At 50.3% G+C, this 11,529-nt stretch overlaps 1 protein-coding gene across 1 annotated transcript; it reads left to right on the plus strand.

Annotated features, from left to right (window-relative positions):
• Positions 1-6,094: 6,094 nt before the first annotated feature.
• Positions 6,095-7,790, plus strand: LOC120111375 (chalcone synthase 3-like). Its single transcript, XM_039128385.1, has 2 exons — positions 6,095-6,327; positions 6,582-7,790. Exons 1-2 carry the CDS (start codon positions 6,147-6,149, stop codon positions 7,580-7,582), a joined length of 1,182 nt encoding a protein of 393 aa, XP_038984313.1. The 5' UTR covers positions 6,095-6,146; the 3' UTR covers positions 7,583-7,790.
• Positions 7,791-11,529: the final 3,739 nt, after the last annotated feature.

The raw sequence follows: 11,529 nt of genomic DNA on the forward strand, positions 1-11,529 counted from the left end.
GTACGTCGCTATCTCACGCCATAGAAAGGAGCATCTCCGCCCTCCTCGGGCCCAGCCCTCCGGGCTTGCCCCCCCATAGCGGATAGTCATAATCCGGCTCCAGAGCCCCTGCGGCTCCAAGATGAGACGGGAAGCATGCTGGGCAAGAAGTAGCTCTCGTCTCTCCAGGAGAGACACCACCCCTAGACCACCTTCCCTGAGGGGAAGGCAGATGCGCTCCCATGCCACCATGTGCACGCCACGATCCCCTCCATGTGAGCCCCATAAGAAGCCCCGAAGAAGTCGCTCAATCTTCAATAAAACAGACCTTGGCACCACCGTATTTGCCATAAGATAGATAGGCATGGAGCCCAGTACAGCTCGAATCAGCATGACTCTGCCCATCATAGACAGGGACGCTGCCCTCCAGCCCTCTAGTCTGCTCTGAACCCGCTGCACCATCCCGGTGCACTCAGAAACTCGCAGTCTCCTGCCCGAGATCGGAACACCCAGATAGGTCCAGGTCCCATCCTGCTCAGGCATCTCCAGAATCCTCCGAATCCCCCGTCGAACCCTGAGTGATGTGCTAGGGCTAAAGGAGATGGAGGATTTCTGGCCATTCACTCTCTGACCGGATACCGTGCAATAGGCACCCAAAACCCTCCTGATAGCCTGAGCATCAGCTACGCGAGCCCGGGTCAGGAGGAGACAGTCATCGGCAAATAGTAAGTGTGATATCGGCTGGGCCCCCGGAGCTGGGACATAGGCCCCCAACTCACCGGCAGCACACGCAGCCCGCAATGCCCGAGACAAGACATCAGAGCAAATAATAAATAGATACGGAGATAACGGGCATCCCTGCCGAAGCCCCATAGTAGAACTGAAGAAAGGAGATGGGGAGCCATTGACCAAGATAGAGAACCTCGGTCCCCGGATACACCCCAGAACCCACCCAATCCAAGTCTCATGGAACCCCCAGGCTCTCCAAAGCTGGCCTAAGAAAACTCCACCTGATTCTATCATAAGCTCGTTCCATATCTAGCTTGACGGCCATCAAACTCCGCCGCTGCGAGGCCCGTCGAAGATCCCACATCATCTCCTAGGCCACCATAACGTTGTCGGAGATACTCTGACCCCTCACAAAAGCACCCTGCTCCTGACAGATAATGCCGGAGAGGAGGGGCTTCATACGATCCATCAGTATTCTTGCCACAACTTTGTATAAAGTATTACACAAGCTGATCGGCCTAAAATGACTCGGCTCGGCCGCGTCCTGACGCTTTGGTATAAGCGTGACAAATGTGGCTTTCCAATCGTCGGGCATACCTGCCTGATTGAAAAAACACAAGACCGCTTCCACCACTGCAGTCCGAACGATACCCCAGTATCTCCGGAAAAAGAAAGGTGGGAAACCATCTGGACCAGGGGCCCTATCCGCACCCAGTGCCCAGATAGCCTCACGCACCTCCCCCTCCGTCACTGGACGAACCAACATAGCGTTCTCAGTCGTATTGATTTGGGAAGCAGCCCTCGGGAGCTGACCGGCAGGATCGGACTCACAATCCTCCGTCCAACGAGAGCGAAAGAAATCAAGCAGGATATGGGTGATGGCCGAATCGCCTTCAACCCGGTGACCCTGCTCATCCCGCAAGGATCGAATCATGTTCCTCTGCCTCCTGATAATCGTAGAGCGGTGAAAGAAACTAGTGTTTCGATCACCCTCTCTGACCCATTGAATTCTGGATTTTTGCCTCCAGAAGATCTCATGTTGCCGCAAGATCGAGTGGTGAGTGGCGAGGAGACCACGAAGGCTGACCATATCGGCCTCGGGGAGCGCACCCATCTGGTCTTCTCTACTTTGGTGGTCGGCAATCGCAGCCTCCACCTCCTCCAACCTCCTGAAGATATCCCCCACTACCTCACGATTCCAACGCCGTAACCGACGCTTAGTCAATTCCAATTTACGTGAAACCCTCTGCATGGGGTCACCACGAACCAGCAGACTCCAAGCTCCTCGGACAATGTCCCAGGATTGAGGGAGAGACAACCAAACCTTCTCAAAGCGGAAGGGGCACTGGTGAGAAGAACCAGATACAGTCGAAATCAACAAAGGACAGTGGTCCGAAGCAATCCGGGGTAGATGACTAACCCTGTAGGACGGAAATCTGGTAAGCCAGTCAGAGGAAGCAATAGTATCGAGCCGCTCCCACACCCTGGCTTGGCCAGACTGGTTATTACACCAAGTAAATTGCGGGCCAGAGAATCCTAGATCCACTAGGCCGTTTCGCGAGAGAAAGTCTCGAAACTCCCTCCTATCCACAGTGTCAGAAAAAGCCCTACCTCCACGTTTCTCACTCCCCTCCAAGATACAATTAAAATCACCCACTATCGCCGTTGGAAGACCCTGAGCGATTAAGTGGGTGAGCTCATCCCACAGGACCCTCCTGGTCCGATGGTCAGTGCTAGCATACACACCACTCAGGACCCATGGTGCGGCGTTAGGTGCCGAATAATCATCAGGACCTGTTGGGAGCAGTTATGGAACACATCGACTGTAGCCCCACCCCGCTTCCACAGAGCCACAATACCCCCGGACAGCCCCTGGGACTCAACTACATATGACTCCCAGTCGACCTCAAACCGGCGTACTACACGATCCAGTCCACTACCGGATAGTCGTGTTTCATAGAGAAGGCAGATCTCTGGACTATGGATCTGAACCAACCGCCTAAAAGAAGACATGAAGGCCGGCTTAGCCGCCCCTCTACAATTCCACGCAAGAATCCTCATGGGGAAAAATCCGAGAGGTCGGCCACAGGTGCATCCACCCTCTGGGCTGCAGGGTCCATCATCAACTCATGATCAGGGTCGTCTCGCAGACCCTCATCGACGCTAGCCCCGGACACGACTCGTAAGACTGCCGCCTTCACCCGTTGAACAACCGTCGAATGATCAGCGGACCTACTAACCGCCCCCTCAAGGCTACTCGAGTCCCCTACCCCTGGCTCCACGAATGCCGGCGCGTCCCGCCCTGCCAGAGGGTCCCTCGCAGGGCAGTCTCCGCAAACAGGGAGTGCACTAGCCATAGTCGCATCGCCCAAATCGGGCCCACTCGCGACCACAACCCCCTGTCCCACCTCCACCTCTAGAGGGCCCAAAGTAATAGGAACCTCAGACGGCGAAACCACCCCCAGGGCCTGGGCCCTAAACTGGAACCCAGACTCACTGGGCCCCGCCAGCAAAGCCAGCGACTCAAGCCCAACAGCAGGCCCCAAGTGGGCCATGAACAGTGGAAAGCCCCCGTCCACAGGGGCCTTCCCTGAGTCCTCTACGCGTGGCCCAGCCAAACTGGGCCACGCTCTCTCCACCGCGCGACGGGCCTGGGAGCCCGTCGCGCGATTCACCGCGTGAACCACACGGTTCACGCGATCTCGATCTCCCGTGGGTCCCGCGCGCCCCTTACCGGGTTGACGGGCCACATCCAGTAGCGGCCCAGCATTTCTGGGCCGCTTCTTGGACAGGTCCATGTGCGGGCCCACCCAACCAGCAGCCGGCCCGGCCTGAACCAACTGGCCGGCCCGGACCTCACACGGCCCACTCGAGCTCGAACTCGCCCCTGTTGCCGAGTCAACACGTCCCATGACCGTGTCAACACGGGAGCCCCCTCTCTGCCCACCGGAAGCCGGGGCCTCTACCACCACCGGCGGGGAGTGGCGACGGGCCACTTTGGTCGGCTTTTGCCAACCTTCTAGGTCCGGTGGTGACACCGGTGGCCTAGGCGAGGCGGCCGGCGAGGAGGGCCGAGAAGGGGGAAGCCCACCGGAGGGCTCCGACACCTTCCCCGCTTGCGTCGGCGGCCCACGCGAGGGCTCCGTCGCCTTCCCCGACCGTGGCACTTGCTCCCGTGGCTGCCGGGCGCGGGATGTCACCAACCACGGGCCATAGATCGGCCCGGGAGCCACCTCCCCCGGTAGGCTCACTCCCGTCGTCGCCGGAACCCCAAATGGGCATCCTAGCTCGAGGTGGCCGATCCTACCACACTGCTCGCAGAAATCCGAGATATTCTCGAAGACGAACGGCTGCCAGAGAGCCTTCGTCCTTCCGAGTATCCGGATTCCGGGGAGGAGGGGGGCGGAGGCGTCAATTGCCACCTTGACACGCGCAAACCCCATGGCACGGCGTCCCTCCGTGACACCATCCACTGCCAAAGGCCGCCCTGCCTTGGCAGCTATATCCATGATGGTCGAAGTCGACCAGTATTCTGGAGGAAGCCCGGGCAACCGGAGCCAGACCACCGTCGTGTTCACCGGATTTTCCCTAGGTAAGAAATCCGGCGACCACGGCTCCAGGGCAAGAAGTTGCCCCGCCACCACCCAGGGCCCCTCCACCAGGGCACGGTCCCGGCCCTCCGGCGACCTAAACCGCAGTGCGAAGTGGTCCTCGGCGAGGGAGACCGCCACCACATCGCCTGCATTCTTGAACCGGGCGGCCACGTCCTTGGCCACCCACTCGACCGGCACCCGCCGACCGAGGCTCCGGCCAACCACGGCGAGGCCATCCCACTCCCGGCGTGCCGCCTCGATGGGCTCCCCCGGGAGCTCAAAGACTGACGAGAAGTGGTGGCTCAAGCGAGCCACCTCCGACTCCGTCAGCCGGTGAGTAACCCACGGTCCAGGCCGAGCCCGGCCAGCGGGCCGCTCCCCTTTCCCCCCCAATAGCGTACCTTTCCCTTGAGCAGCGACCTGCGCCCACGTCCTCTTCATCGGCTCTGCGGGCAGCTCCGTCGGACCATTTCCTTCCACCGTCGGCGCCCCCTACGCCTGCTCCCCTACCGAGCCCGTCGCTCCCACCAACGGCTGCTTCCCCTTCTTCCGGCCCATTCGCACCTGAAAAGAAAAGAACCCTCGAACCAGGGCAGGCAATAGCTAGCCCGCCTCGTTCTCCGCCACCGAACACCGGCCAGCAGCAGAGCACTCCGACCACCGGTGAAGATAGCCGTTACGGAATTTTCTCTCTCTGTTGCTGGTATTTCTGGTGCCATGTTGCCTCTATATATCCATAATTCTTGGAAACTACCAAAGCACCCATCCCCTTTGTGATTACTTTACCAAGAGGAAGGAATACTCTTTAAGTTATTAGTGTAGTGCCCAAAAAATCCCCAGTGAACAATTGAGGCATAGACAACTATCCTTGCTATGAATCAATAGCCAGTCCAATTTATAGTTGAACTTTGAATGTTAAGGTAATTGCAAGAAAGATGATTCTAGTGAGACTAAGTTATCATGCTTAAGGCTGCAAATAGGTCGATTTGACTGGTGACCAGATCCGCTTAAACTCGATCCGACTTGTTTTAGAAAACCCGTAGGGTTGGGTCGGATTTTAAAATTGGACATTTTCCATTTTCCAAGTCGAGCCTGAATTTACTGAATTCAGATCCGACCTAACCCGACCCAACCCGTTTGAATTTTGGTTGTTAATAACTTGTTACTGCTTGTTAACAATCTCAACGTAATATCACTCTGCTGCAACTTGCACCAAAAAGTCTTGAGGTATGACCAATGAATGAGGTATGAGCAATGAATGAATGTGCGCAACTGTATCATTTTGCTTTTGTCCTTGCTTTAATTTTATTGAGAATAGAACCTATTAAAATATTGTAGATTAATGGTTTAAGGCTTTTACAAGATAAAAAAAAAAAAGTACAATAGATAGATTTGAAAGTAGCCCGTTTTGAAATAATCGCGTACAATAATTTGATACGGCAGGAATGAGTCTATTTTCGTAGAAGATTTTAGCTTTTGTGGATGTCATTGGTTTTCCAATCGTCATTATGGAATTTGTACATGTCGTTGGCTTAATTTCCACGCCTCTCAAGCCAAACTGCTGCTTTATGCTGCAAGTCCCCGGGGTATGGTGGTGGGGATAGAAATCTCACGCTCCAACTACCCACTTTTTGCGTGTAAACCACGTGGTCCACTTGGCAGTTTGGCTGCCGATCACGACGTGCTGACCCACCTACTTTTCTCTCCCCAGTTCCAACCTCCCCGCTCCTATAAAGCCTCACCATCTCGCCCCTTGCTTTCACCCACTGCTCTCCTCCCCCACCATTCCAAGCTCCTCTTGAATCATTACTCTACTCTTTGAGCTAATTTTTGATTCAGGAAACCATGTCGACGACCGTGGAGGAGATCCGTAAGGCTCAGAGGGCTGAGGGACCGGCGACGGTGCTCGCCATTGGCACCGCCAACCCTGCTAATGTCGTGTACCAGGCCGACTACCCTGATTACTATTTTCGAATCACCAACAGCGAGCATCTCGCCGACCTCAAGGAGAAATTTAAGAGAATGTGTAAGTTTATGGCTATATGTCTATTTGTGTTCAATACGTACGCTTGCATGGGGTGGAGGAGAAGCGATAAAGAGAGTGCAAAGTTCGATTGGAGTATTGAGTACGTAGAGTCATAGATAAAGACTAAACTAAGAAGCAGCATGTAGGGCCAAAGAAAAAAAAAACTTTCTGCGTGTCTTAATTAACTAAGAATAAAATCCATGAAGTGCCATAGATTATTACGTACTGAAATTGCAACATTTGATCTGAGGCAGGTGACAAGTCAATGATCCGCAAGCGCTACATGCACGTAACCGAGGAGATCCTCAAAGAGAACCCCAACATGTGTGCATACATGGCTCCATCACTGGATGCTCGGCAGGACCTGGTGGTCGTCGAGGTCCCGAAGCTCGGCAAGGAGGCGGCCGCCAAGGCCATCAAGGAGTGGGGCCAGCCCAAGTCCCGGATCACCCACCTCATCTTTTGCACCACCAGCGGCGTCGACATGCCCGGGGCCGACTACCAGCTCACCAAGCTGCTCGGCCTTCGCCCCTCCGTCAACCGCTTCATGATGTACCAGCAGGGCTGCTTTGCCGGTGGCACCGTGCTCCGCCTCGCAAAGGATCTTGCTGAGAACAACCGCGGCGCTCGTGTTCTCGTTGTCTGCTCCGAGATCACTGCTGTCACCTTCCGAGGCCCCTCCGAGTCCCACCTTGACAGCCTTGTCGGTCAGGCGCTCTTCGGTGATGGTGCCGCAGCCCTGATCGTCGGTGCCGACCCCGACCTAGCCATCGAGCGACCGCTCTTCCAACTCATCTCGGCTAGCCAGACCATCCTCCCCGATTCTGAAGGCGCCATCGATGGCCACTTGAGAGAAGTGGGGCTTACCTTCCACCTACTGAAGGATGTGCCCGGGCTGATATCGAGAAACATCGAGAAGAGTTTGGTTCAGGCTCTGGGGCCCATTGGGATCGATGACTGGAACTCTGTGTTCTGGGTGGCGCACCCAGGAGGGCCGGCAATACTGGACCAGGTGGAGGAGAAGGTGGGACTAAAGAAAGAGAAGATGAGGGCAACAAGGGAGGTGCTGAAGGAATATGGGAACATGTCGAGCGCTTGTGTGCTCTTTATCCTCGACGAGATGAGGAGGAGGTCGGCGGAGGAAGGGTTGGCGACCACCGGCGACGGGTTGGACTGGGGAGTGCTCTTTGGGTTCGGGCCGGGGCTGACGGTCGAGACTGTGGTGCTCCATAGTATGCCCATTGCTTCCCGCTGAGCTCTCTAAGCTCTACCTGCTTCTCAATGAATGGCCCTAACTGTGACCCTCTGCTAGGGTCTGTGGTGCACTTCTGCATGGTGCACTGGATGATTTCTGTGTTCCATTTTAAACTTGGTATTTTACTGTTATGTTTTAGTATGTGACGCAGAGACTGTTAAGCTCCATTTGTCTAATTTATGAAGTATGAAATTTGATAAGATTTGTTCAAGCCCGGGTGGTATTCAATTAGTGTTCCTCGTCGTTGTTTTTGTCCTTATTTTATTATTTTGAAGGATGCGCCCTCCCTCTAGTTTCAAGCGAAGCTAAAATAAAAAATAAAAGTATCTGGGATGATTTGTACTAGCTTCATGGTCTTTGCTCATGCATAATGGTTGTTTTTTCGGCTTTCCTCTTCAACACTTCTAATTGGGAAATGACCAAACAAATGGGACATGATACAGAATCAAAACCTTGTAAAAATATAAAACTTTGTCATTTCTCCTAGAATATATATTTCCTTGCAAATTTGCAATATATTCTTACAATGCAGGACATGAACGAATCGGCCGGTCTCAAAATTCAGCTGGATAAAGGCTAGCTAGTAACCATTGTCTACTAATTTGTACAATCCTGGCTAAGAAAACTTAACAGATCCTGTTTAGTTTGACTGGTCAAAACAAGAGAAGGTTTTGGCCATGCTTCTTCTGGCTTTGACTTTGGTTGACCAGTCGGATCCGATTCTTCAACACATCATCCGGTCCAATTTTTGGATATTTTATTTTCTAATTTTTATGGATGTAAACATGCTAGTCTTAATTAATTAATTCATCCATTCTATATAAAAAAAAAGTATATTTATTTTTCAGAGGGACAACCTCAGCCTTTTCTAAATTTAGAGATTAGTTCCCATCTTCTCCCTTTTAGTACGACGGTCATTATGCTTTTAAAGAAACATCCATATAAACCCCTGTTGCGAGCTTCCATCAGCTGTCTTAACCTAATCATGGTTAAATATAAATAAAAAATTTTCAAATTCCTAAAATACGTTTTAAACCCATAGAATCTTTTTAGGTCACGTAGCCAACATAGGTGGCGCTTTAGGGCTTGACAAGAGCCCTCTTAGTCTTTGTTTAAGCACCAACACCTTCGCTAAGTCCCAAGTTTGGCGATTATTCACCATCCTTTTCCCCTCTAATATTGGATTCAATTAATCTCATATTTTTAGTTTTAGTTTCAGGACAAAAAAATGTAGAGCCAGAAATTAATAGAACAATCAAAGCCTATTGATTATTCCTTTTCTTCCTCCTTTCTATATATGCTATATTTAATTATTTTTTTGCTCATAAATTTTATTCAATTTATATAGCCAGTTGTACTGCTCAAATGCTTGTATACGAAGTACATATAATAGAGCTCTTGTCACTTTAGATGCCTCTAGTTGTGTAAAGAAAAATCAACGTGACAGAAGGGTAGCGTGGCATCTCCTATCTCTATAATTTTGCAATGTTAGTTGAATTTTAGTTCTGATTCTAAAAAGGTCATTCAACATTCATTATTCAAGGACCTGCCAGAGTCTTTGTGGTCGGGCTATTGGGCCTTTGCCATAGTTTCATAATGTATGACGTTATGCCGAGGCGTTTTAGTTACGTATGATAAGGCCACATTTTTTGACCATATTTGACGATTCCTGAAGTCACAAAAAAGTTCATGAAGGCAATGACGTGTTTCTTCAGAATGCAGCGGTACATCGTTTACCTCCGATCGCAAAATATACCAGGTATATTGCAGGTCCAAACTAGATCGTCAATAAAACATGCATGAATGAAAATTTAGATTTACTGGAGCTAATTTATATCATCGAATCACAACTACAATTTTGGGGAGCATTAATCGTATGTTATGGACAGTGAGAGAGAACTTTCCTGACCTCTCCTATTTGTGCAGCCCTCCACCCTATTCAGTGTGTTCGAGAGCTTGTGGCCAACCATATAGCTGATGACAATGCAATGCAAGAATCCTTGTACTAGTGACAGGGTGAAGCACTCAATTTGCTCATTAATTTCTGGGTTGTTAAAACTTTGTGGAATTTGGATAGTCATCAGAGAATAAAACCATGTGATGAATGACCAACCTATCTATGATGGCCAAATTGATAAGGTCTCCAACATGTTCATGATTGAATTCTAGCTACCTGAGCTTCCAAGAACCAACCCTTGCACGCATTCAAAGACAAGGGGTTCATCAATTCACAAATGGGTGGAACTTTGAACGCTAAAGTGGAGGCGTCCTATGACCCATCGGAATTCGTTATTTTGTTCTCTTGTGACCTTTGGAGGCTAAGTGTCTCGCGCAGGATGCCATCCGAGAACGTCCAGTAGACTCTCACCAACCAATGCGCGGCGAAGACTTCTCCCGTGACGGTTAAAGCAAAACCAGGGGCGTGCCAACCCCAACCAGATTAATTTTAGGTTTTGTGATCAACTATTGATCTTGAAAAAGTCTATGTTTAAGCGCGCGCGTGTTTAAGCGCACGTGCTTTGATGGAAAAATGATATCCTAGATCTATTCCAATATGGCCATGCATACGACGAATCACGTGCCTAGATCTATTCCTATAGGCCAATCATCGAAACGAACTTTTGATGGATGTAACCCACAATAATATATCTCGGTGATTGGTGGCATGCACGGCTATGCTCGTGCACGCGTTTCATAATATAATTCATCATTTTGATGTGTCTATGCTTGATAAGTATTGATACAAGCAGGGAGAATCTCGCCGGTTCTCGCATGCTTGAAATTTAATCATCCAATGTAGGTGTGATTCCTTAGATCAGAAAAGAACTGAGAATCTGATGAAAATATTTGACCTTTGTTAAATTCAATAAACTAAATTGTATATTTTTAACAAAAAAAAAAATCATACTAGCTAGTATCCTAGTAACCATGGGTGAGTTTAATCATACAATCATCTAAGAATTTGCATGCATTTCGAGGTTGACAGGGACCCCAATCATACAGAAAAAAAAAAAAATCAATAAACTAAATTGTATATTTTTAACAAAAAAAAATCATACTAGCTAGTATCCTAGTAACCATGGGTGAGTTTAATCATACAATCATCTAAGAATTTGCATGCATTTCGAGGTTGACAGGGACCCAACAATACCAGAAAATTAAATAATTGGAAGAGGTTTGGGCACTGTATTTCGTCATGACAAGTTTTTGGTTTGGAAATTACGCATTGAGTAGGCCTTATATCAGCTAATCAACGAACGAATCGCGTAATTAAGAAAAAGTTATCCTGTCAGACCTATTTGTACTAAGTATAACTATTCTGAAACAAAATTGTTATGCTATTCTTCTTCATGAATAAAAAGACTCGGTCAGAGAGGATTTCAAAAATTACAACCGGACAAAACATAGAAATAACTTGCGAAAGTACAGTTTCAATACCTATAGATCTAGTTTGGAAGTGGGATAGCACCCTGCATCATAAGCCTGCTATCCCATGCATGTTATCTCTGGGATGACTCCCCATACAGGGTGGAACCAGCCATCATTAACAATTGGAAATAAGTGGGGGTTAGGTGGTTGCTTAGATACCAAGGAAATGGCTTTAACCCCATTATTAGTGAAAGATGGAATTATCTATCTGTTGGGGGAAAAACCCCAAGTCATACCGTCACGGAGGCGCTCGGCCAACGGGCGCCGGCCAGAAAGGCGCTCGGCCAAAGAGTGCCAACCGGAAAGGCGCTCGACCGAAGAGTGCCGACCAGCAGGGTGCTCGGCTAGAGAGCACCGACCAGAGAGCGCCAAGAAGAGGCGCCCAACCAAAATGACCAAGTAGGGATGCTCGGCCAGAAAGGCGCTCGACCGAAGAGTGCCGATCAGCAGGGTGCTCGGCTAGAGAGCACCGACCAGAGAGAGCGCTTGCCTAAAGAGCGCCGACCAGGAAACCAACC

Source organism: Phoenix dactylifera, chromosome 7 (assembly GCF_009389715.1).
Source record: "Phoenix dactylifera cultivar Barhee BC4 chromosome 7, palm_55x_up_171113_PBpolish2nd_filt_p, whole genome shotgun sequence".
Taxonomy (NCBI): domain Eukaryota; kingdom Viridiplantae; phylum Streptophyta; class Magnoliopsida; order Arecales; family Arecaceae; genus Phoenix; species Phoenix dactylifera.

Coding starts and splice junctions, on each gene's coding strand:
- LOC120111375 (XM_039128385.1), top strand. CDS start 6,147: ATGTCGACGACCGTGGAGGAGATCCGTAAGGCTCAGAGGGCTGAGGGA. Junction 6,328..6,581: donor GGAGAAATTTAAGAGAATGT/GTAAGTTTATGG, acceptor GATCTGAGGCAG/GTGACAAGTCAATGATCCGC.